Source organism: Daphnia magna, linkage group LG2 (assembly GCF_020631705.1).
Source record: "Daphnia magna isolate NIES linkage group LG2, ASM2063170v1.1, whole genome shotgun sequence".
In the NCBI taxonomy this organism is placed as follows: Eukaryota; Metazoa; Arthropoda; class Branchiopoda; order Diplostraca; family Daphniidae; genus Daphnia; species Daphnia magna.
Window position 1 is genome coordinate 12,116,953 of NC_059183.1, and position 27,012 is coordinate 12,143,964.

At 40.3% G+C, this 27,012-nt stretch overlaps 2 protein-coding genes and 1 pseudogene across 2 annotated transcripts; 1 reads left to right on the plus strand and 2 right to left on the minus strand.

The window, feature by feature from the left end:
• Positions 1–13,039: 13,039 nt before the first annotated feature.
• LOC123470128 lies at positions 13,040–15,284 on the minus strand. Its single transcript, XM_045169873.1, has 4 exons — positions 15,204–15,284; positions 14,604–14,747; positions 13,587–14,525; positions 13,040–13,519 (listed from the first exon to the last, which is right to left on the minus strand). Exons 1-4 carry the CDS (start codon positions 15,216–15,218, stop codon positions 13,160–13,162), a joined length of 1,458 nt encoding a protein of 485 aa, XP_045025808.1. The 5' UTR covers positions 15,219–15,284; the 3' UTR covers positions 13,040–13,159.
• Positions 15,285–15,428: 144 nt separating this feature from the next.
• On the minus strand, positions 15,429–18,250 carry LOC123470127 (U3 small nucleolar RNA-associated protein 14 homolog A-like). The gene is given in 9 exon segments (XM_045169872.1): positions 15,429–15,831; positions 15,896–16,825; positions 16,882–16,992; positions 16,994–17,084; positions 17,144–17,289; positions 17,342–17,413; positions 17,484–17,639; positions 17,712–17,934; positions 17,992–18,250. Coding segments are annotated over 9 exon segments (2,214 nt in total). The 5' UTR covers positions 18,129–18,250; the 3' UTR covers positions 15,429–15,483.
• A 5,562-nt stretch (positions 18,251–23,812) lies between these two features.
• LOC116915619 lies at positions 23,813–26,765 on the plus strand (annotated as a pseudogene).
• Positions 26,766–27,012: the final 247 nt, after the last annotated feature.

The window sequence follows — 27,012 nt, forward strand, 5'->3', positions numbered from 1 at the left end:
AATTCTTTCGTCTTATATTTGCGCCGCCTTCTAATGGTGATGCGCTTTGAACGACATACGGCAGCCGACGCTAGCAGTTTGTTTAACTCGTTGACAGTTGTTTTTTTTTTCAGTTTTTGCCCTTTGATTCTTCTCCCGAAAAAGGGAATTATATAGAGCCACGCTGGCCGCATAATGCTACACGAATTCCCGCCAACGTGTACACATATTAAGTGGATCTTATAATCTAGATCGCTTGCCGGCCCGGCTCGACTGTGGCCGCTGTTCGTTTACGTCGTTTGTTTTTGGGAAGACGAAAAGGAATTTAAAAACAACAAGAAAAGAGGGAAAATAAAAATAAAAATAAAACGCTCGGGTATCTATAGAATGTTTATATAGATTCGTGTCTAATGTCATCCTGAGGTCCGGCTCGTCTGTCCGTCGGTACTTGTCGTCTCAATCCGCTTGATGCTCGTGCGTCTCTGTCGATCCAGCACGTTCTCTCAAAGAAAACAAAAGGCACGAAATAGTTTTGCTGACGACATACCAAGCGAAGCTGCGCCGCTCAAAATTCTCTTGTTTGTTTTGTTTTTTGTTTTTTTCAACAACAACAACAACAACAACAACAACAAAAATATATATCGTCATTCTTTTGTTTTCTATTGGCCGCCAGATATGCCCTATACACACAGCCGCCGCTTTCTAGGTATATCCTCTATATGGATTTGACAAGTTATTTAAGCCCTGTCCGATTTTCTTCTTCATCCGATCCATCTATCATCGCGATAGATCGTGTTGCGCATGTCCAAATTTTTAGACTACCCCTCTTTTATTTAGTTTTTTTTTATTATTTGTTTCACTATAACTATATGATTTCTTATATAGTTACATGTCGAACCGGATCTATTAGGTAAACATCGGTCGTGCGGACTGTTCTCTTGGTCCGTTCGTGTTTTGTTTTTTTTCTTTTTCGACCGCGCTGAATAATGAGCTAAAACGCCGACTTTGAGATGTTTTTTTTTTTTTACTTTGCGCAACAGACAGGACATCCTTACCAGGTATCCGTATAAACTTTGGCTATTCGTGTGTATTCTAATATGCATGGGAGCGGAATTGTTGATTACCTTGAGTCATCAATCATTCAGCGCAAGGGGAAAGACAAAAAAAAAAAAGGGGTTGGAAGAAAAAGCCTTGGAGACATTAGATAATATTAATGTAGCGTATTCGGGTAATGAATCAAAGGGCAGCCGAACAATAAGCTATTGCTCTACCCTGTCCTATACAAGTTCCAATCACTTTTACCTGCGTGACGATCGTATTTTTTTTTCCTCTTTATTTTTAAAACAAACATTTCTAAGGAGACAATGTTAACAAGCGGTAGAACAACGAAACAAAAAGAAATTCAAAAAAATAAATAAATAAAAATAAAATAATTATTCAAGAAAAAATGGCAAGTTGGTTGCTGCTGAATAATGCCACGCGCTCTATGCGCATTTTTGAAGGGGGTGATGGCAGTCAGCCAACGGTGAAAAGAGAACGGGGGAGTGAACTGTATTTTTCTATTATGTTCAATCGAAAAAAAAAAAAGAGTAAAAAATAGGGGGGGAGGGGACCAGGGGGTAGGGTATGCTTTGGCGTGTGCTGCATTACATCAAAAACCTTAAAAACGGAAGAAAACTTTTTTCTTTCTTTTTTTTTTTTCTTTTACTTTACCTCCCCCCTCTCCCTACACCGAGATCCAGCAGCAGTAGAAGCAAAAGGTCTTTCCAGCCGGCCTCTTATATATATCCGTTCAGCCATTTCCTTGTTGTCAATGGATGGATTCTATACAACAAAGTGAGGGGGTTGCGGGGGCTATATTATGTATATGCTAAAAGTGAACCCCCCTCTCTTTTTTATCCTTAGTCTTTCTCCCATTTTTTTCTTTTTCTTTTTTATACTTGTGGAGTTGTCACAGCATCAGCCTATGACAAGAACTCGACTAAAAACCCCATTGACTCGCATTACACAAGAGCCCAGCAGGAGAGATTGAGACCCCCTGTGTCTACGATGGCTATAAAGGTATATATCTATACGTATAGCAGTAGCAGCCAAAACCCCAGCAGTTGAAAATCTATTTTTTTTTTCTTCCTCTTCTTTCTCCCTCTTATTCTAATAGTCCCCCCCTCCTTTTTCTGTTTTCTGGTCTGCATCCTCCATCTCTTGTACACTGTCTCCAACTGGATGCTGTCGATGATTGTCTATGTTTCTCTCTATTGTCCATCAAAAAACTTTTCTGCTTCCATTCATTTTTTTTAAATATATTTCCTGTTGTTCTCTATATATAAACCTTTATTGTTTATTCTCTCTCTCTCTCCCTCGGCGTTTGTTACAGCTTGTATGCGGCGGCGCACGTTCCCATTTGAAATCAACCACCCGCGAACGGGATCTGTTTTTGTCCGTCATTGTATTATCCATCTCTTTATAGCCGTTGGGGCACAGCTTGCCCACGGACCTGTGTAGAAACATTATCGCCGATGGACGTGATGAAATCGATCTGCCATCAGTGGACTGGATAATTTGTGTCACAAACGGATTGCCACAAAAAATAAAGGAAGCGTTTCAGTTGACGGGTTGTTTGTTTAGACACATGTAACGTATCGTGTCTCTTTACGTAAGAAATGAAGGGGGGAAACGTCAAGGTGATGGCAAATCATTTAAATCTTAAGTTGTTTTCGAGGGAGGTTAGTGAGACCGGGAGGGTATAGAGAGAGGGTGAATTTAAATCATACGATGGTGGGTCAAACACACAAAAACAACACAAAAAAAAAGTGCTGCTGATTGCTTAGATTGTCTATAGTTTCGGTAATATGGAGATGAGTTTTGTGGAAAAGACAGTCTGTTAGGAGAAATGAACCCAAAAAAAAAAATAAATTAAAAAGGGAGAACTCTTAAAACAAATTGGTACAAATGAGCGCGTGGATAACCATCGTTAGACCTGTAGGAATGTTCTTCCACCCAGTTCGTTTGGGTCGCCAAATGATGAGAGAAAATTTTTAATGGATGTGAGGGGGGGCACTCATCACCGTCATCATCCAAGTCAAAATATCGGGAGGATATAAAAAAAAGAAAAACTAAAGCAGGGAGAAGAGCTAAATGAGAAATGCATAAAATTAAATTGGTCAGAAGAGTTGAAGGCAGCTGCATCACCATAGATCTGTAAGCCAAAATGACAGGAGAACCAATAAAAACTGACCGCCAACTCCCCCCCTTCTCTTCTTCTAACTTCGCATATATTCATACAGAACGTCACGGATATACAACCCCTAACAAAAAAAAAAAAAGAAAAGGATATACATAAAAATAAATCGCAGGATTCCTTTTTTTTTTTTAGGATGCTCAAAAACGGAACCGAATATGCAAATTTGGGAAAAAGAGGTGCATCCGAGGGAGAGCCTACACAACTATATGAGTAAATATACGTGGGCGATTTCCAACGCTTGTTGGTTTTGTGTGTTTTTTTTTGTTTTTCGACGAGGGCTATATTTGTTTTTTTGTAGCGGGAAGATATGCAACCGCGCCGCGCTACGGGTCGATCAAAAATCGTAAATCAAACGAGAAATGAAAGAAGAAGAAAATACAAAACAAAACAAAAAAACAAGGCTGGAATGGTATATATGAACCGCCGCATAAAACTTTATCGACTCCCGCGCTGGACGGACGGACCTATATCTTGTCTGTCCATATTTTTGTATTTCTCCGTTGTGGGTTTTTCGAATAACTAATGGCCAGCCTGCGCGTATTTCACGATTTTTTAAAAAATAAATAATAAATGCATTTTTTTTTTTTTTTTCCATCAGTTTTATTTGTTTTATTTTTCGTGCTAGACTATTATAGGTTTCGAAATTCTTTTACATTGTGAGAGGAATTGTTGTGAGCCAAACAATTCGTACGACACCTCGCGATCATTTTCTTTTGATCTTATCTAATTGGAACAAGTCACTCTTTGTGTTGTTATCTCCTTGATTATTTGCCTTTCTTGGAAAAATGAGAACAAATATTGGAACAAGGATTCATGAAAATGTGTCTGTTACGCATGAACTCGCTCAAGGTATTGGTACGCCGTGCGTGACCGAATAGGCTACACACACTAACCGAGTGGTACTAATAGGTTTACTTGCATATTTTCTTGATGGCTTGTTTTCTTTTGTACAACGGCAACGCGTCAACCTGTGACCATCTTATCCCGAGATCTAGTCCCGTTAAAACAAAACTTGAACGCTATATATGTTGATGATTGTTGGCAGCCTGCGGCCACGCTTCATCCTCTTGTTTTTCTTATATACTAACAACATTTCAATAATTTAGGCTGAATAATCGATCACCTGTAGATAATAATAACGATGTCAAGATCCCGCAATTCTGATCACATTCGTTTCACTGGGCAAATGCTCTGATCCGTTTGTTTAAATAACATTTTTCATCCGAGCAGCCACCATTTTATTTTTCTCTTTTCACAATCGAATTCATTTTTCACATTTCTTTTTCTACTCCCGTTTTTTTTTTTTTTGAAGAAACATTTATGCATCTCGTCTAACGTGCACGTATACAGAATAAGAAATGCTTTCGGTGCGTCTTTTACATGTCTGATGTCTCTTTTCCCATTTTCTCGGTGAAGTTCTCAAAAGACGAGATTCCAACAACAAACAACAACAGTAACATTTTCTCTTTATTATTCCATCATTTCTCTCTTTTCGTTTCACAGTCTTTCGTGTCGGTTGTCAACCGAAAAAATAAAATAAAATAAAATAAATAAAAATTATTAATATTCGCTATCCGTCGCCGTCGTCCGCGCTCCAGATTCCACTGCACGGACAACTCTCTTGTTTTAGATATTCGGCTGTTATAGACGATTTTGTGTCTACAATTTTGACGTCTTCATTTCTGGTTTGCCTTTTTTTTCTTTTTTTTTCTTCTCCCGTGAGTGTGTCATCCCGCTCATTGCAAATGTGATTTACTATACACCAGCCACATAGGTTCATCCGTTCGTTTATTCTTTGAGCCATCAAGGACATTTCTGAGTAAAAACGTTCTTCTATCGGGATTTTTCTTTTTAAATCACGCGGCTCTTCTTCTTTTTTTTTTTTTTTTTTTAATAAATTCATCATAACAAACACTGCCGAATACAGAATTCGATGATGTGCGCGTGTGTAAAGGCTATTAAGATTGGTGCAAATGTTGTCACGTTAGGGTCATCCCTCTATAGCCACGTCTTCTCTGTGTCAACGTAAATGTTAGAACGACACTGTCAGCACAACCAGATGGCCTTCTTTTGCGTCATAGAAGGAAATGACGAAACACCGACAATGGAGACGAATTGGGTTTTTTTATTTTTTAAAGAAGGAAATTTTTCTTTAAAAAAAAACAACATCATTTCGTGGTAAATTTTAATGAAGAAATCGAAATGAGTGCGAGAACATTTACGGAACATTTGCACTGTATGCAGAGGCCATGTGTGTAAGAAAGAAAAGATAAATAAAAATTTGTACCGTCAAAGCTTTCCTGAGATTGATTTGTCCTTTTAAATAAAATTGGAAGGAAAAAAAAAAAAAAGACGTGTTACTTCAGAACGTCCATAGCTCAGGAAAAAAGCCGAAAAAAGGGGAAAAAAAACAAAACAAAACAAAAGAAATCAGAATTGGTCGTAGAGAGAAAACCGCCGGAATCGAATGGTTTTTAGAAAAGAAATGCGATAGAATCGGATCCTGTCAGTGATGAAGCGAACCTCTCCACACCAATATAGGGACACCACCAAGAAACAACAGCAATAAAAAAAAAAGAAGAGCTTATACGAATAGTGAATAGGATAACAGCACACAACTTCACGATTTTGTAAATTTTCTTTCCTATATCTGTGTGTCCCTAACACACATTTATGTTGCTGTTGTTTTGTTTTTTCAGAACACCCATTCGCTTAGGTATTGACTTATACCAATTTTCACGACCGCGCGCACTTTTCGTTTTTTTATTGACTGGGAAAGAATTTTGTGCTGAAAATGGTCGTGAATAACAAAACGACATCGAGTTTTTTTCTATCTTTCTGTATACCGAATAAGCTGAAAACATTCCAAGACTGTCGTTTTGTCGAGTCTTTCTGTATAATGTGTGTAGAGCCTCTTCACGATTTTCATGCCTCGCTGTTAAGAAACATTTGCTTACCCACTTATATAATAATTAACCCACTGAAATTGTTCAATTCTAAAGTGAATTATTCTTAACGTCGATCATTTTTGTATGACAAGAAAAGTGTCGTAACACGAAACTCATGTGACTCGACTTGAATCATTGACATGCTGTGCCTGACGTTGGCCAAGAGACATCAACCCCACTTGGGAAAGGAATAACTAAATGTAGCAAAGCTGAAAGAAGAAAACTAAAACTACCAACTCGTACACACGAAAGGAATACAAAATGAGCGCATGTCAGCCGAAGTCTGTTTTTTTTGTTTTGTTTTTTTTTTCTTCTCGACTTCCTTCTATACAATGCCAAAAGAGAAATGGAGATATATAAATACTCACGGTAGATTTCTTTAACAAACAGAAAACAACAACAAATTTAGAAATAAAAGAATCGAAATAGAGAAAAAAACAAAAAAAAAAGTGGACAGGGACAACGAGATAGAACGTCCTGTTCAACTCCAAGTGTCTCTGCAAGGAAGAAAAGAAAAAAATAGACAAAACTGTAGAGAAAAGAAAAGGTAAAGAAAAAAAAAAACACTCACCTGACTCGGCTCTTTCCCACTCTGCCGTTATCCAATAAACATCTTGTGTGCGCGCATCCCTGTTGTTCGCTCTTATTCTTTCCCTTTTTTTTTCTGCTTCCATTTAAAAAGAAAACAAGGGAAAGAAGACGGATATATATATAAGAGATGCCCTCCGATGTTTCGTTCTTATTTTTTTATTTTTCCTTTCTTCTTCTATCTGACTGCGCGTTTCTCCGTTGGTAGTCTTCAACATCTCTATCAGCTAGCCATCCAACTGGGAGAGCAGCAGCCAAAGGCTCCCATGGATCCCTTTGCCGCTATATATGTAACAGTAGCGCTTTGTCTCCGTCACATTGTAAAAGCACGTTCATTTTTTTTTTTGCCCGCTCTTGCCCTTTTTTCCTTATAAATTCCTCCGTCTCTTTTAAAACAACTTGTATCATCACAAAATAGAAATGAAAATAATTTTTTTTTTGGGGGGGGGGAGAAAAAAACTGTCGCCACACGAATCAAATGCTGCAGAGACGCGACCGGTTTCCCTAATTCGTTTCAGTCCGCGTTTCTTTTTTGTTTTTGTTTTTTTCCTTTCTCACATTATGTATACCAGCCCTGTTTATGTGTGTTCGGGAAAATCTGTTAATTCATTTAAGGTTTTTCTTTTTCATTCTCGAAAATATAGAACTTGGTCGCTAATGCGGCTGAATGATTAATGAAACAAAATAACACTCTTATAATGTTAGACTTTCAAATGTAACGAAAGTTCTACTGAAAAAGCGGCCAGCGACAGGTGTGAATTTTGCGAGGCGGCAGCTATAGGGTGGATTGGTGTTTGGTCTCGACGCACGCGAAATGATGGATTTGAAAGGTGCCATAAATTGCGGACAAAATTTTCACTTTTTCTGCATATTATTACGCAAGTCTGCGTAGTAATCCTAACCCCTTTCTATACAGTAATACATTTGCATACAGGATTTATTACACCGTGGGAGTATAGCATACAATAAAAGGGCAAGGTTATTCATTTTAGTTGATTTTTCCTCTTCATTACCTTGTCCCGGTGACCGTCTTATCAAAAAAAGACAACAACTTCGAATTTTTGTTTTTTGTTTTTGTTTTTCACGCAAACAGAAACTGTAAAAAAAAAGAAAAAAAAGTGTAGCGGTACAATTGAAAAATGTGATGATTGTTAGAAGCGGGCCCATATTTGTAATAATGTAATATATTATTTTCAACTATAGCGATGGGTTGGACTGATTTTCTCACGCTCATGTGACGGTAAGAAAGTGGAAGGCGCTCCTGGGCAAAGTCCGCGAAGAAAAAAAAAAAAAGGAAAAAGGGACTATGGCCCCCATTTTTTTTTTGAAGTTTCGTTGCTGGTTGCGTTGTCTAAGAAGTAAAAAAAAAAAAAAATAGATTGTGACGTGAGATTGTAAACTTGTAAGGTGTGCGGCCCTTTTTCCTTTTTTTTTTTTTTGCCTTCCTTTTCCGAATCATTTGTTTTGTCTCTTTCCTTATTTGTTTTTTTTAATTCTTTCTTAGCCAATTCTTTCCTTCGCATTTCGGAATTCAACTCTTCTTTTATTCTCGTTCGATTATTGTAAGTTGGTGATTTTTTTTTTAAACACAAAAGTACATTTGTGTGTGTGTGTGGGAGGGGTTGTCCTAGAAAATGCACACACACACAAAGGGAAGAGCACCAGACAAAAAGGTTTGAAAAGGAATGAAAGGAATTCATATCTCTCACTCGATTCACTCTATATATACTTTCCAATTGTATTCGTCTTGTTGTCTTTTTGGATGATGCAAGCTCTTTCGAGTGCTCTTCCCCGTCCGATACGGTAGAGATAGGTCTCGTTCGGATTTCAGGAAGAATCGATCAATGACTATGCGATGATGATGATGTTATTTGTTGATAATATCGTTGTGTGTGTATAGAGCTATAGTCCATGTTTTTTTTTGTTTTTTTTTCTTCTTTCCATTGTGGGGACAACTGAGAAGGTTTTTCTCTCTCCCTATTTCCCTTTTTTTTTAGATTTTCTATCCACCAAACTTGTATAAGATGATACGCTCTCCAAGTCTTGGCTGTGTTATGTTGTTGCGTCGATGTGACGGTGGCTTTATCTGAACAAAAAGGGACTCGGCTCCAGCCAATTTTTTCAAGAAAGATTTTCTTTTGACTGTGACAATAGGAGAAGAACTAAAATTCAGAAAAAATAAAAAAAAAAAGGAAGGAAATGCCGGTATCCAACACAAGACATTCACTCGCCTGTTTGGAATATCTCCGATAACAAAAACAAAGTTAAAAATAAACGAAAAAGAAGAAAGCGCGCTTGTGTGTTCCAATCGATCCCGCTCATATCTACATTCATAACGAGAAGGATGGATATATGAGATGATGTCAGAAGCTACTCCATGTCCAATTTTTTCCCCCCTTTCTTTTTTGAGGCATCGTGCATTATTTTTTTTTTTTCTCGATTTTTTTTTTTTTTATTTGTCCTTTTTTTGTTCCTACTTTTATTTACAATTCATGTGTGCGTTTTTTGTGCGTCTGTCGGAGAAGCAAAGAGAGAAAGAAACGAGTCGAATTCATGGCAGCGTGAGTGACGGAGGGGAAATGTCGGGATTGCGACATTATTTAAGCCGACGTCTGTATTCACATCTACGAGAGCGAGGTTGAACATACACACACACACACAAAAAAAGGAGCGCAGAGCAGAAAACAGATTTTTTGAAAGTTGTATAGCGCGGTTCGGTACTCTGGACGTTGTCAGCAATTTCACCTATTCTTGATGTTTGTCGTGCGCATTCAACATCCCCAATGTCAGAATGGGATGGCGCCCGAGACGGTAAAAGGGACGATAGAGACGAGTTGGGGTCACACACATTCACCATTGGCATTGTTCTCCGACGTCGGTGTGTTTCTCTAAGTTATCCAACTCGTGACAACTTGTTTAAATTGAAAAGGAAATAAACCCCTAAAAAAAATTTTAAAAAATAAAAAATAAAATAAAGGGAATAAAAAAGAAGGACAATACAAAAGCCACTTTGGAATGAAGAGAAAAGTAAAAATAAGACTAGAATTAAGAATGAAGATGTCGATCCAGTCCCGCGATTGGATGCTGAGGCCAAGTTGAAGGATCAGCTCAATTATTACCGCGACAGCTAAGCAATAGATCACATCTAAAGGAGATTGTCTTTTACAACTCTACGGTGTGTGTATGCTTATAGATATATAACTGTATATTTCGTACAAATGGGCGAGAGTGACAATCAGGTGAGGATCGAATTTTTCAACGGCAATCGGGTGCGAAAGATCTGTGATCCTTTAAGACATTTCCCACCGAGTGAGAAAAAAGGTTTTTCGAGTTTCCTTTTTTATTTATTTTGGTCTTCTTCTTTGATATGCCTCCAAGTTAATTGACACGACGTGCGGCTCGGGATCAGGAGAGTGGAGCTTTATGTAAATGAGCCCTCGGCAGACGTACACTGAAGACGTGTGTCTTTGAAATCAAGAGCTCGTTTTTCTTTCGTTTTTTTCCCCCCCATCTTTTCTTTATTCTCGCCCCTCTTATAGATATACTTGTTTCCCTCCCTTTATGCCGTGGACAAGATCATCGTTCCTTTTTGTTTCATTTTCTTTCAAAACTTTGTTTAGAACCCCGGGCTGTTGTATGTGTGTGTGCTCTTCCATCATTTTGACTAATTTGGATTAATTGAAAAGAAATGGCCCCGTCTCAACACAATGAACTCGTTTGAGTGCCATCACAATAAGAAATGAATGCTCAATTTCGACAGGTAGAAAAATTGGTGGGGAAAAGTCAAAATAACACGAGCTTTCACAGGGGGCAGTACGAGAGAGCATCCAGTGGATAGGAAAACGCTTATTTCCCTTTATACGTCTAACAACAATAAATGCTCTTTAACAAAGACCCCATACTGTTTGAGGAATTTTTTACTGATGGCATTATTTTGAGTTGGGAAAGTATGCGTGAAAAATGAATCGCCAGATATGAACTTGTCGATAACCTGCGTAGACTTTTCCGTATGTCCCTCCTGCAATTTATCGGGGGATTTTCGTTTCACGGAGGATCATTGGCATTTTTAATACCAACATCTTGTACGCGTATCTTTGGGAAAAGCGGCGAACTAGACATAGTTATAATCATCGCAATTCCCATGCATAGCATAACATGATGATGAAACGATCAAAACAGCATACACGGAAGACATTCCAGTAATCCAGTTTTTTCTCGTCATGACCTTACGTATATAGCAAAGAACGGGACATTCTTCTCGGATGTCGATAGCAAGGTCAGTATCGATGCTTTATACTGTACATAAGAGTAATAATAGAAAAGGAAGTTGTGAAAAAAATTCTTCCCTTTCTTTGGTGAGGGGGGGGGGGAGGGGAAAATATTCAACTAAGATAGGGATTTTGCAATTTGTTGAAGAAGAATTTTAAAAAATATATTTAAATCCTATGTTAGCTAATGTTTGATTGGTTAAACGAATTTGGGTAATCCGAAATTTTTGCCGAACGTGGAAGCAGCTGCCAGCTAACGTTAGAAACGTATACTACACGGCTCACGTTGTTTCCAAAGTTACGATAGCCAACAGGTTAAAAACTTTGTGCAACGTCGTTAGCGGCAAAGAGTCCCAGAAGGAGATGAAGAGTGGGTCTTGGCCTCTTGGGTTGTTGAAAAGCTGAAGTGGTGAAAGAAAAAGCTGGGTGGCGTTGGCCTTCACGGGAAAGGATGGTGTGCGTTAGAATCGGAAGCGATCTAAAAAACTTTTCAACACATTTCCCGATAGGGATTCTATCAAAACTCTATTACGTTGTACCATTACCCAAACGGATTTCGACCAACTTTTTTCCGAGACTTTCCTCCAGAGATGGCGCCATATTCGAGGGGTATTGGCACTTATCTCTTATATATTTTTTTACTTAATCGAATTTATACTTTCCTATAACGACAGTCCAAACGATGTCGTTTTTGGCCGATTTTGATTAAAATGGGAATCCCTTCCCACTTTTTCATCTTTGGCTAAATTTCAAATTTTGCTTAAAATACATGATTAAGATTCAGAATTGAATGAAAATCACGATAATCAGGTTTATTTTTCTACTGGTCTTATAGTTTTGCATTTAAATGTTAAAAACCATAAATTAAGTTGGTGCGCTAACAGAACTGTGTTCGCTAATTTTTAAAACGGAAAGTTTAACGAGAAAACCAATGACTGAATCGAAATCAGCGTCCAATTTTGATTATGCTATGTGATTTTTGGAGAATTTCAAGAGTTGTCGTTTTTGGCCCATTTTGACAAAAATGGGAAGGCTATACCCTTACCACTTTTTCATTTTTGGCCAAATTTCAAATTTTGCTTAAAATACATGATTTAGATTCAGAAATAAATGAAAATCACGATAATCAGGTTTATTTTTCTACTGGTCTTATATTTTTGCATTTAAATGTTAAAAACCATAAACTAAGTTTGTGCGCTAACAGAACTGTTCTTGTTCATTTTTAAAACGGCTAGTTTAACGAGAAAACCAATGACTGAATCGAAATCAGCGTTAAATTTCGATTATGCCATGTGATTTTTGGAGAATTTCAAGAGTTGTCGTTTTTGGCCGATTTTGACGAAAATGGGAAGGCTATACCCTTCCCACTTTTTCATTTTTGGCCAAATTTCAAATTTTGCTTAAAATACATGATTAAGATTCAGAATTGAATGGAAATCATGGAAAGCAAGTTTATTTTTTCAATTGTCCTTATACTTGTTTAAAACTTTACGTAAACAACAAAATAAGTTGGGGTGGTAACAATACTTTATTCTCTTATTTTTTAAAATCTGCTAATTTAACGAGGAAACTATTTACTTAATCGAAATAAGCGGTCAGTTTTGATTATACTGTGTGATTCTTGTTTCTCTCACGCTATCGTAAACTTCGCGAACAGCGGGAGCCGTTGAGTAGGCCTACTAAAAGTCAGGCTTAGAAAGTGGGGCTTCTTTCGCTTTTGTGGGGGAAAACAAGGGTCGCTAGATGGCAGCATAGCTGAGCGAGATAGCGCAGGGAAATAACGCAAGAAAATAACCGTGATATTTGCAGTAGTTTCTCCATCCATTACATCACGCTATCCTTTCATGCGAAAGACATCCTGCTTTTCTTTGACAACCACAATTGTTACAGCCAAATCTCCATTGCACCGTGAGTCGTTTGTTAGAACTAGAGCATAATTGAATTTCGTTATTTCTACCAAGAATGTCCTAATTAAATGTAAAAAATACAAGCCTTACATTCAGTGAAGAATGATCTCATTGGTTGATTTTTTATTAAGTACTACTATAAGGTGTATTTTGATAAAAGTAATGCTCTCTCTTTCTGCACACTCAGAAGTCCACTGTTAACGAGCTCATCTCATAAGCATTATTAACTCACGCAGGAGGATTCGGGTTCCTAGCCGCTCCTGCAGGTGGACTGAGCAGGCTCAAAGAGTTCCATGTTCGCGACATGCAGTTGGTGCTGCTATGTACTTGACCGTTAGCTAACGTGAACCATAAAGACTCGTCCATGCTGAATTGTGGTGAATTGGCTATCATGGTGTCAACGACTGCTAGAGCGGCGCTCACTTGTGCGTAATAGGGGTCTTCTTCTAATTCCCCAACGTCTATGTAAATCCGCTGAGGTGCCCTCGGTCCCAGATTAGTCTTCTTGATTGTGTGATTCAAAAAATAGAACCCATTGTCGACATTTACCTCAGTCGGCCACCAGAACGAAGAGCTTTTACACCATCCCTGTTATGCAAAATGCAGATTGAATGCTATTATAATAGCTGATTTTAAAATGTTAAATATGCCAAACCATTCCAAACGTGTTGGGTCGGGTCCAAAGAGCATGACAAGCTAGAAGTCCACCCAAAGAGCAGCCGCCAATACCCAAATTGTTTCTAATTTCGAACCGAATGCGGTCGTTGGTCAATAGCTGAACAGCTGGAAGAACTTCGTTTACCACATGGTCGAGGTAGTCCTCGCCAAGTCCTCCAACTTCCACTGGATAACCGCATCCATCGCGGAAATATTCCATGTATTCCTGACCGGATACATTTTGTGGGATGCAACCAGCGCAGTTGTCAGACCAATCACCGTTATAACAATAGTACTGTATGCCAGGAATCGGAGTAAGAAAGTCAATACGGCCATCGTTATTTAAAGGACCTCCTTGTGTTAGATTCGACAACGAATAGTCATGTGATCCAATGAAGACAACTTCCTCCGCAATGGCCTTTTCAACAAAAATGTCGTCAAAGGAGAAGCGATACAGTTCCATGTATGCAGGGCTCAGGTCCGGTACCACAAATGTCTTGTACGTTTTGTAATGGTTTTCGTTGTAGCTTGGAGGCAAGTAATAACCCCAGATGCGGGAGCCGATGATCTGGTTAACCAATGATTTGACCGTCGTTGCATGTACGGAGCCTGATCTTGTGAAAAAGAATGGGTAAGAGAATTCTTCCCGGACAGGAAAATTGGCCTCCAGTTTTGAAATATGGATATGCGTTCCGTGATTGGGGCCTAGCATGTCCGTCTTGTTGCTGGTCAAAATACGATATTCAAGGCGACCATTGACTGGCAGGACGTTGTTATAGATACACTCGGCGCAGCCATAACCGTCGGGCAACCCAGAGAACTTCAAATCGATCGACCAGGTGTCGGTCGTTCCTGGCCTCGTTAACAGTTGTGGATCGTTCCATGCCAATCCAAGTCCGTTACCAACGATAAACAAATCGGTGGACAGGGAGCGATTCTGCCCAAAACGTCAATTTCAATATATCACTCGGTGTCAAAATAATGATTAATATGCTTCGCGAGATAATATACTTACAATTAACTCGGATTCAGGATAGCGGACGACGATTCGGAGCGCCAATCCGGTACGAACGTAAGGATTTTCAATTTGGCCGTCAGCATAGCGTTGTCCGGGAGAACAGAGACACGCAATGGCAAGAATAACAATCGCCTTGGAAACCTTTGATAGATGACAAAAAAAAAAAGTAAATTTCGTCATTTCGTAACGTGAGTAGACAGAAAATAAAATACTAGCAAATTGACTCAAGATGAATTGATCAAGATTCTTTCACATGAGGAAATTTTCTACTTTTTAAGCTTACACAGGAAAATGATGTTTTACAGAAAACCACATAAATACATTAGTCGATTTGGAAAACAGCGCTGCAAAATAAATTAAAATAAACAAAGACGATGATAATCCATTTTTTCCACTTCTTCTGAATCCTGGTTACCAAATACGTTTTGCAGCCTTGTTCCCCAAAATGCTTATACATAAGATAGATAATATGGATGAGCATAAATAATAGTGAAAATATACTGTAGGTCCTTTCAGTAAATTACATAAAAGCATCAATAGCTGAAGTATTCCCTATTGGAAAATAGGTAATCGGGAAGTAGGCATAGAGATTCTTACCGAAAGAGTCCCCATGGTCACGAAGAGAACGACGAACGAAGTAAATGCAGCTCTAGTAACCGAAAGTTTTTCAATCAGTCTCTTATTGAGACGACAATTTATAGTGATAGCCTTTCAAACAGATAATTCATTGCGATATTTTGCCTACCTAAATAAAATCGATGGTGAAACTCCGGATATCTATGATCTGTCAATCAACGAAGTACCATATAGTTAAGAAACCAAATCACGTTGACGGTTCAGCACGTTTCTCCTATGACTTTCCTTGGTTTTTTAAGATTTATACGTTTGACGCAATCGAAGTAATCTGCCATTGATTCTTCTGTATCTTGCTTTTCTTAGTTGGTTTGGTGATCAGTGAGGATTTTTTTCTCTTCTGATACTTCCCAGGTGTCGGTTTTTTGCGATTCTCAAGTTCCATTTTATCTTGTGTTTCTTTATTTCGCTTTGCCGCAGAGATGAGTACATCGTCTGTCATAGGAGCTATTATTGTACCTATCTTGGTTAGGACCTTCGGAGCTGCCAGTTTACGAACAGCTGTTTCTGGAATAAATGTTGACGTCACTGGTGCTCGAATTTTATACTCGAATGAAGCCGCCGAACGGAACGGGAATGGCAAATCATTCACCTGGGATTAAGGATTTTTAAAAAACTATTTTTAGCCCACATAATAGAACTACTTGTACACGTACCTGTTGGCGACGCATGTTTGTGTTTTTGTCTTGATTGATAATGAGGTTTCCTTGGTTGTCATCCCTTCGTTTGGGAGCCGGTGGAGCTTTGATGATGAACTGTCTTTTCTTGCGCCTGGAGAGTTTCAAACCAGACCCGCCCCACTCTCCCCATCCAGGCAAAGTCAAATCAATGTCTTTGTGAGTTGATGCACTAATAACTTGTTTCTTCTCCTCCTTGAACTGCTCAATCACGTCGTCATCGGCAAACGCCTCCGCCAACGTCATCCTCCGTTGTTCATCTTCGTCTTCCTCGTTACCTTCTTCAGTTACAGGAACTGATGAATTTATTATTACTGTATCTGGCATCGAAATAAATTTGAGAGGATCTATGTCTGTGGCCATTTTGGTTTCTGCCTTTTCACTGGCTGCTTGTGAATCTATTTTTTGTGTCGGTTGTTTTTTGCTTTTCTTTTTGTAAGTAATTTGTTTCATTTCAACATCTTCAGGAGTTTGCTCGAAATCTTCCATTGTACTTTTGCGAACCAAACCTTCGTCTAGTTCTTCCGAAAATTCTTCCTGAACGTCATAAGATTCAGACGCAACACTTTCATTTTCGGCAGAATCAGCTTTCGTCGAATCGTAAATTTTCTCGTCAGTTGGAGGTGACTGCTTAACCTTGCTTGGCTTGCTTGCAGTTTTTTTTACTTCTTTATTCATTTTTTTCTTTATTTCTCTGCCTTTATTAACGTTGTCCCAGAGTTTTCGGTAACCAGATGTTACCTCTGTAGTAGGATGAGATGAATCTGGCAAAGACCCACCCAACCATGGGTTGTCGCTCTTCTCTAGTGGAACAGATGGAATATCCTCTTCAGATTCATCATCAGGCTTCTTAATTTTTCTTGTAACTTCCTTGCCAAGCCGCAGTTGATCTGCTAGTGATTCCCGTGCCTAAAAAAAAACAAAACAATGTTATTATGTAAAAATTGGGTCAACTTAACGTTTACATTTTGATCGTATTTGGAACGAATGGCTTGCAACTTGGCCCATTTCCCGGCGCCTTTGTGTTTCAATGTCATACGCTCCTCGATGCGTTTTTTATCCAATTGTTCCAGTTTTTTCTAATGCCCTCTGTGGATCATGCTCCTTGAGGGAATCGAATTCTTTGACGTGATTTTTCATTTTCTCTTTCTTGAGAAGCCGATGATACCTAAGAATGTTAAGATGGATAAAACCGTGCCCAAATGATGAACGAGAGAAACTGCGTACGTTTTACTCTTGATTTTATTTTGCCGCCTCGCTTTTGCCTCTTGGTATGACTGAAGGGCTCTGCTTTTCGCCAACTCTCTCCGCCTTGCTAAAGCTTCTTTCAGTGACATGGAAGTTAAGGCTTCTTTTTCGGCAGGAGTAAGCTCCTAGATATATAGAGCTGTAGAAACGAAAATGATGGATATGGAACTATTTTACCTCATTTTCAGCTTGAACATGTCGGTTGCAGCGCAAAAGTTCGCTGATCTGCTGTTCCAGGGGTGTTTTGGGCTAGCAACGTAAAGCATAATTCTACTCAAGTCATTGAGCTACTAGTAAAAAATCTCTTAATTTTTTTTACCTTGAACTTTGCTGTAAAATCAGAAGCTGATTGCATTTTTATGGAGGGTTGGTCCAAAGGGAAGATCAGTTGTTCAGCCACTCGATTGCCTTTCACAATGTCATCCCATTTTGATACTTCATCTTTTACCTTTTCATAACCAGCAGCCCTCTCAACCTGCATAAATATGTATCAAATTTTACATTTAATAGAATAATTTCATTAGAAGAAAAAATGTTTGCTTCACACTCTCAATGCTTGTGGCTTTTCAAGCGGAGCTTTTAATGTAGACGATTTGGATTTGGCCTGCTTCACAGCTTTCTTAAGTGCTCCCAAACGAGGCTTTTCGGCAATCACATTGAGAAGATCATCAACCTTAATTTTATTTGTCTTCGATTTACCAGATCCAACTTGAACTAATGCATGTTCATTGATTCTGGAGACTGGCTCAGTTCTCTGAGTAATCTTCATCATACAGAAAAGGCCTTTTTGTTAAATGTTGAGGCATAATTCTAATCTATATAATTACTTTTTATTTCCCAATTTTGATATGGCATTCAACAATTTCTCATGTTTTTGTTCATCTCCATCATCACTTGCAGCTTCATCTATGTCAAGAAACTCCTGCTTGTCTTCCCCAGGTTGAAGAATTTTCAGTTTGGACATTTTGGCAGAATTGCTAGTAACTAATTTGTGTGACACTTAATTATAATAAAACAACGACTGAATCGCGCAGAAAATCGCGCAAGGAACACGTGGTACTGGTACGTAAAGTATCGTTCAGACTACAGCTCTTTTCTACGTATAACGTATAACGTATAACGTTAAAAGTTTACGTTTGTACTTCGTAAATTTCGCTGCGTTTTTTACGGAGCCATATTTACGTAAATGTGTTCGTAGACTGTTCAGACTACACTGTCAAATTTACGTAGAGTAGGCTAGATTCTGCGGAGATTCTAGCGTCTGCTGTAGATTTTTGTACCTGTTGTAGCTCTTTGTTATATTTATTGATAAAAGTTCTGAGGACAAAACGTTCTTCTTCTGACCAATTTCTTGAAGACCTAAAATAGAATAAGCAATAAACAAAAATAGTTGCAAAAGATTTCATGACATAATATTTACTTTTTGATTTTCTTTATCGGTGATTTTTTGGGGGGTGACTTGAATTTGTTAGGGGAATTCTTTTTGGCAACTTTAGTAGGCCCCATATTTATTTTAAAAAAAAAAATTAAAAAAATTAATTATTAAATTTACAATTCTACACCTGACATATCCCAGAATGAATAAACAGGAGAGAAAACCTGAAAAAAACAAAAGAATGTAGACAAGCGTAATAGATTTTGGCTACGTAGTGCGTAGAACGTCCCAAAAACTTATGTAAAAATGAGATCAATCTCATTTTTACGTACGCTCAGTTTTGACTTCGTTTTGACTACGTTTTGAGTTTACGTATTACGTACTACGTAGAGCGTTGTGTCTGAACACTCTTCCGTTCCCAGCTACGTAACTCGGAGCGTAAAAACGTTATACGTAGTACGTAAAACGCTCAAAAAGGCTGTAGTCTGAACGTGGCTTAACACTGAAGACTACTTCGTTGAACGGAAACTCAAAATTGTATCGTCTGCTGTCACTATGACGGTTCCCGTAAATAGACTCTATTGGTCAACGTCAGCACTTTATCGCCATCTAGGAATTCTTGCTATGATGGCGATAAGCGACGACGAGGCGAAGATCATCTTTTAAATTCAAAATAAAATATTTCCCTCAACTTATAGTAATTTCAAATCATTTGAAAAATGTTTGTTAAAACATCAACTTTAATTAAAACCAATTACAAAAGGATTTAACTCGAAAATATTTTTCAAACTTGAAGTTAACGAGGAATTTGAAGGGCCGCACCAGCCGTCAACGTGCTTCAATAAATAAAGCCCAAACCGATATTCCCAATTAATCCAACAGAGTTTCAGAATCTTCCATATTCATTGTCAATCCCCAATTGATCTTGAATATTCTTCATCGAACTCAATCAAATCTCAAACTTCCCAAACTTTAAAAATGGAATATTTTTCCAAGTACTTTGCTTTCCTCCACTGGATGATGTATCTCCTAGATCTTCTCCGCGTCATTACAAGGACAGAACCCAGAACGGAGTCTACCGACACCGAGGCTGTTGACGTGTCCGAGGAGAACACGGAACCAACGCCGGTGGTAACCCAGAACGTTGACGCATCCCAACAAACGGACGACGCGTTTGAAACCCAGATTCAAAAGGCCCGCGAAGAACTGATGAAACAGATTTCTGATTTAAAAGACCAACTTCAAATGGCGCACCACGTTAGTCAAGGTATCAAGGTAGAACTCGAGGACGCGAAGGAGCGACTGATCAAAGAAACGCAAACCTTCAAGTGCGAAATGGAGTCTGTCAAGGTAGAACTCGAGGACGCGAAGGAGCGACTGATCAAAGACACTGAAACCATCAAGTGCGAAATGGAGTCTGTCAAGGTAGAACTCGTGAATGCGAAGGAAACCATTGCCGAGTTGGAACAAGGTCAGAACCGTTTGATCGCTGCTGAGTCGCAAATGAAGACGATCGCTGAAGCCAAAGACGCCCTTTTGGCTTTGAAAGACGCGGAATTGAAACAATTGCGAAAATCGGCCAAACAGATTCAGCGTAAATCTAAAGTGAAGACCCAAGATGTTGGATGCGACACGGAGGACCTTCCTCAGCCCGTGAAGGCCAAAGGAATAGATGTTGGATGCTGCACGGACGATTTCCCTCAACTTGTGAAGCCTAAAAGTCGAGACGTTTCGTGCGACACTGATGATCTTCCATCACTTCCTGAGGCTGGAAAAAAAGACGTTGGATGTGGCATCGATGACGTTGCACCCCTTTCCGCTGCCAAAGTAATCCAAGGAGCGTCTGCCGATGAAGGGAAACAATCAGTCGATGAAAGTGAGAGACTTACAGAATTTTGGGAGGTTTTGTCTAGAAAGAAAAAGGCCGAACTTCAGGCTAAAGCAGCAGCTAAAAAGGAGGAACGTGCACCCGAAAAGGACAAGACTCCAGCGGAGTTGGTATCGATTTACGAAACTGTGATGGACGCTATTTCTCCATCACAATTTCCTCCGCTTTCCGGCAAAAGGCCCCCAGGTCAACCTGCCGCTGATGTCAGACCTGCACGACAACCTGCCGCTGATGTCAGACCTGCAAGACAACCTGCCGCTGATGTACAACCACCAGTGGTTTTCCAGTCAGCTGATTACAGATATAAACAAAAGCCGATCGAAGGTTACACAGTCAACCTGTCCGAAGGCCAAACATCGGTTCATCCGCCAGCTCGACCCCAAGCGAAGGCTGCGCCAACTGCTGCGCCAACTGCTGCGCCAACTGTCGCTCCTGAGAAGGAGAAGGCTGCCACAGCTAAACCAGCTGCCAGTTTCACAATTCAACAACCTGACGCTGATGTCAGACCTGCCCGACAACCTGCCGCTGATGTCAGACCTGCACGACAACCTGCCGCTGATGTCAGACCTGCACGACTACCTGCTGCTGATGTACAACCACCAGTTGTTTTCCAGTCAGCTGATTACAGATATAAACAAAAGCCGATCGAAGGTTACACAGTCAACCTGTCCGAAGTCCCAACATCGGTTCATCCGCCAGCTCGACCCCAAGCGAAGGCTGCACCAACTGCTGCGCCAACTGTCGCTCCTGAGAAGGAGAAGGCTGCCAGTTTCGCCATTCAACAACCTGACGCTGATGTCAGACCTGCACGACAACCTGCCGCTGATGTCAGACCTGCACGAAAACCTGCCGCTGATGTCAGACCTGCACGACAACCTGCTGCTGATGTACAACCACCAGTTGTTTTCCAGTCAGCTGATTACAGATATAAACAAAAGCCGATCGAAGGTTACACAGTCAACCTGTCCGAAGTCCCAACATCGGTTCATCCGCCAGCTCGACCCCAAGCGAAGGCTGCACCAACTGCTGCGCCAACTGTCGCTCCTGAGAAGGAGAAGGCTGCCAGTTTCGCCATTCAACAACCTGACGCTGATGTCAGACCTGCACGACAACCTGCCGCTGATGTCAGACCTGCACGACAACCTGCTGCTGATTTACAACCACCAGTTGTTTTCCAGTCAGCTGATTACAGATATAAACAAAAGCCGATCGAAGGTTACACAGTCAACCTGTCCGAAGGCCAAACATCGGTTCATCCGTCAGCTCGACCCCAAGCGAAGGCTGCGCCAACTGCTGCGCCAACTGTCGCTCCTGAGAAGGAGAAGGCTGCCACAGCTAAACCAGCTGCCAGTTTCGCCATTGTTTCTGGAGAAATTCAACAATTGAAAACTGCGGATAACTTGGTACTCTTGGACATTCATTACAGAAACTACGGTCGTATTGTGGGACGAGGAGGTGAAAATGTCAGGCGCCTGGAGGAGACTCACGGAGTCATGATGACCTTAGTCCAAAACCAAAAGGCTCACCAATTTTACAACTTGAAAATATCAGGAGGGAGTCCCGCAAAACGTCAAGCTGCCGCACAAGAAGTTATCGAAGGTCTGCCGGTAACGATCGAGTGTTCTAACGTCGACTTAAGACAACTCCGTCATCTAAAAATGCGGAGTTCCGAGACGGAATTCTTCGTCTCCGTCAGACGCCCGATGTCACGTGATGAGAAACAACAACTCTCAGGCCAAATAAACGACTGCCGAAAAGCTTTCGACCTTCTCGTTAACGGGAGAGATTCGCGGCCATCCCCCAAATAAATTCCGCATATCTCACATTTTTTACCCTCCACATGCAGTTAATGTATGACTTTCAAAAACAAAACAAATGTGTTAATTTTTTTTTTTTAACTACCTGTTTGAAGTGTAAATCTACCTGAGCTGATCGTATGGAATGGATGAAAAGTCGTTTAACGTTTGGGCTTGAAGCTTTGGGAGTATCTTGTTTCGATGTGATGATGGAAGCGTTCATGGATTTGCAGCTTTATGTATTCCATGAAGGCCTAAATCATATCACTGAGTTACGAGGTGACTCCTGGGCTGGGCTTTGGGAGTATCTTGTTTCGATGTGATGATGGAAGCGTTCATGGATTTGCAGCTTTATGTATTCCATAAAGGCCTAAATCATATCACTGAGTTACGAGGTGACTCCTGGGCTGGGCTTTGGGAGTATCTTGTTTCGATGTGATGATGGAAGCGTTCATGGATTTGCAGCTAAATGTATTCCATGAATGCCTAAATCATCACTGAGTTACGAGGTGACTCTTGGGCTGGGCTCTTACGTAAACGACATGACATCCACGACATTCGGTCAGTTTCAGTATGGATTTGTTCTTCAAACGGTAGTTGGGGTGACTCATTTGGATTTATTCTCTGACTTTTTCTTGTTTTATGAGATCAAAAAATAAAAATTTTCCTTGAACTATTTCAGATAGATGGCGGCAAAAGTCGTTTACGTGTTGAGGTTGAAGCTTGGGGAGTATCTTGTGTATTTATCACTGAATAGACAAGATGACTCCTGGTTAAGCCTCCATGTGAACGTCTAATGTCCTTGATATTTGGTTAGTTTGGGGATGCTGAACAAAAACAAAAACTGTTGTCTGTTTTTATTATTATTACTATATTGATTCTCGGTGTTTTCTATTTCATTAATGGTGAAGAACATAGAGCACGTACAGGAAATTAGGGACAATCTGGCCGTCTCTCAATTCCCTGTGAGGAATATGGGGGAGGGGGGGGGTACGTGAGGATCTTTTCTAGTTGGCCATTGAATTGGCAGCTGAAGAACTGCCATCCACCTAAAAATCAGTTTCACTCTTACACAACACTAACGTTCAGTTTCAAACCGCTAGATGTCGTAAGCAGCTAGACACATCCAGTAAATCTTTACCTCCTTTGATTTTCAATAACAAATATACAAACCAAGTCTTTTACGCAATTATTGATTGAGAAAAGTCCTAAACGGAAGCTTTTGAATAGCTTTTCAATTTAAAGTTAGAATATAGAGATTGGAAATATTTTACATTGATCCACCATCACTTTGACTTTAAAAATTTTTATTTCGTCCATGGCCGAATTGAAAACATTATCCCCGGCCTTTGCTAAAACATAAACGAATGCCTAGATGAGGAAGAAGCACATACTTAATGTGCAGGGGGAAATTACCATTCGAAATTAGCATTCTCGATGTAAGCGTTGAAGAGGTGCTTGATACGGAAAAGAAGATCAGCAGCGATCGCTCTGTTCAATTAGAGGATCTTTGCTTCTCCGGCCTTTTTGAGATAGTCAACGAAGCTCACACGGTCATCCACGAGGACGTAGAAAGGCAACAGATCAGCGTTATTCTCAAACAGACTTTGATCAAGGGTCATAGATATCGCGTCGGTTTATTTTATGTGGCCAAAGTCCGAGACGACAATAGAGGATTTTTCAGAGCCAACTACAAGAATGATAACACATCATGCTGCCATGAAGGGTACATCGTTTTCTCGTTTGGTTATCTCCATTTTACATTTTCTCCCGCAGTTGTCTAACCAAATAGAATATCCATATTTGTATTTGTCCCAATTTGATTTTAACTGAAATGTTTATTCAGCTGGTTCGGGGGGACGCAAATGGAAGCGACCAATGCCCGTAGAGTTCTGCCCTGCCTAGACGAGCCAGGTTTTAAAACAACGTTTGATGTCACCATTGGTCACAATCGTGTCATGTCGGCTTTGTCTAATATGCCCGAGATAGCCACACGTCCCATGTAAGTGTCAAACAATCAAAACATGTCGAAGAAAATTTGTTATTCCAAAACCACCGAGGGGTTTCTTGTCATTTGATCGCAGCACGTAAACAGTGTCCCCCTTAACTGTACAAGGAAACTGATGCCAACCTCTTCTCGTTTTTTTTTTTTTGTTTTTTTTGTTTTTTGTTTTTTTGTGAATTTCGCCATAAGGAAAAACACGCGGGAATGGATGTGGACGACCTTTGGCCGATCACCACCGATGCCCACCTATTTATTAGCCAAATTCGTGACGGACTACGACAAGGTGGAGAGGATTTACAAAGTCTGCAAGCGAACCATCCGGATGCGCTTTTGGGGCCGACGAGATCAATTGCGCCATCTTGAACAATCCATGGCTGTTGTGCCCGACATGTTGAACTACATGGAAACGTACGTGCGTCAACCGTTTTCTTTACCGAAAATCGATTTCATCAGCGCTCCGCTTGAGCTTGATTTTGAAGCCATGGAAAATTGGGGACTCGTTCTATTCCGGTAGGGTATTTAATGAACGCGATGCAAAATGCAAACGTCTAACTGTCTTGTATACCGTTGACTGGATTGTTCAGGGAAAACAGGCTGAATTTCAACGAGGAGACTGGTAGCGAAGATGAACGATTTCAAGTCGTTCAAACCATGGCCCATGAATTAGCGCATCAATTCTTCGGCAATTTAGTGACGTCGGACTGGTGGAGCGACATCTGGTTCAACGAAGGATTCTGCGGCGTCTTTGAAAACGATTTGGTCCAACACGTACGTTCACGTTCATTACAATCTTTGCATGGGCTGATGTGTACACTATTTTCTAACTCAATGGGCGCTGATTAGGCCCTACCAAATCTGGTTTTTCGAGCTGAAATGTCAAAATTCGCTTCCATTCGAACTGCCATGAAAATCGAAGAGCACGTGCATGCCGCATCCGTCATCCGTGCAGTGGAGACTGCCGACGATGCCTAGAAAATTTTTGATTCCATCACCTTAGCAAAGGTATACATATTAAATTGACGTATGCTGTAAAACAGCGGTAAGAACTTGATGTCTTATAGGCAGCGGTCTTTTGCTGATGCTGCGCAACTCTGTCGGACCGCAGAACTTTAGGAATGCGGTCGTTACTTATATGGAGCGATAGTCAGTAACTGTAAATGTCCTGCTTCATCATCGCCTCTCAGCCTGATTTCGATTTTCAATTCTCAAGTCAATTCCAGAATGCCAACAGCCAAAGATTTATGGACATTTTGGACGAAGAAATTCACAAGAATCGCGATATTGGGCGGGGCATGAAAGTCACGAAGATTATGCATTCGTGGACCAGCCAGCAATCCTATCCTATCGTACGCTGCATCCGAACTGGAAACGGACGCGTCAGATTATCTCAGACTCCGCATCCAGTCCGTAACAACATCACGTCCGACGAGACTAACAACCAGTTGTGGTGGATTCCCATCTCCATGACGGACGGCAATCTTCCGGATTTCACTCAACAAGGAACCTATCCAAGAGTGTGGCTCACGCCAGAACGACCGTCATTAGAAATTCCTTATTTTCCAACGGATCCGGGACATGATTCCATGAATGATGAGGACGATAACTGGATCCTTATCAACGGTGAATTGTCTGGCTACGTCCGCGTCTTGTACGACGATTACAATTGGCGTCTGATTTCACGTCAGCTGGTGGTCAATCACACGGTTATCCCGCAAGTGACTCGAGCACAGTTGATTGACGACGCTTTCACGCTGGCCCTGGGCGAGTATTTAGAATATAAAGTGGTTCTGGAACTCATCGAATATTTGACATCAGTCAGCGACGAGTTCGTCCGTGCCACAACCCAGTTTCATTTGAAATGTATGAGGGAACGAGCGAAGCAAAATGAATCTTTGCTTACACTTTTCGAGGTGAGTGAACTGTCAGATTTGATTGGATTAAAAATTATCCTTTTTCTTTATTGAAAGGAATACACGGGCAGATTGAAATTCGATAGGATGGACGATGAACATCCGAACGAATACAACAATTTAGTTCGAACTGACGGCTTCGAAGGAGAAGGCTGTTCCAGTTGGAGTGACGGTGTCTGCGTGGATCAAATCCTGGGAATGTTCCGTGCGGAAATGGACGGCACCATCACTGCAGCGAACAAAAAGTATGACTTTACAAAACTCTGTTAATATTCACAGACCTACTGTAAATATAACATCTCGTAAAAAAGGGCAATGATGGAACACTTGGAGCGGAACTGGTGCGTTGTCATGCGGCACAGTGGAAACGACGAATGGAAATGGGCCTGGTGGATGAGCATGAACGACATGATGGCTTCCCAACGGGCGAAAATCTTATCGGCCATGACTTGCAGCCAAGATCGTAACCGGTTGAAGCAGCTCCTCTCGCGCGTTTTCCATCCAACCATCGAGCAATTTCCTCGCGACACGTTTACGATGATTGAGAAAATGGCAGATAATTCGATAGGACGTCCAATGGTGTTGAACTTTATCAAAACCAATTGGGACAGACTAGGACGGCAGTAAGAGCCAATTATCAATTTGCAAATGAATTCTCTTTAAGAATTTCTTTTCTTGTATAATCAAAAGTTTTAGGAGATCTGGCGATACGTTGAAGCTTCTGGCCTCGGCTTCGAAATTTCTTAGCACAAACGAGGAGCTGGATGAGGTAGACCTGTTTTGCCCTCAGCTCGGATGAACGTCATCAATAATAAACCCGTTCTTTGTTCTTTTTGATTTTTTATTTACATATGTAGATGTCTCAATTCTTAAA

Excerpts from the sequence above, each read along its gene's own strand:
- LOC123470128 (XM_045169873.1), bottom strand. Across the intron at positions 14,526-14,603 it reads ATCCTGAATCCGAGTTAATT|AATCGCTCCCTGTCCACCGA; the intron begins GTAAGTATATTA and ends CGTTTTGGGCAG. Across the intron at positions 13,520-13,586 it reads GACCCAACACGTTTGGAATG|GGATGGTGTAAAAGCTCTTC; the intron begins GTTTGGCATATT and ends TTTGCATAACAG.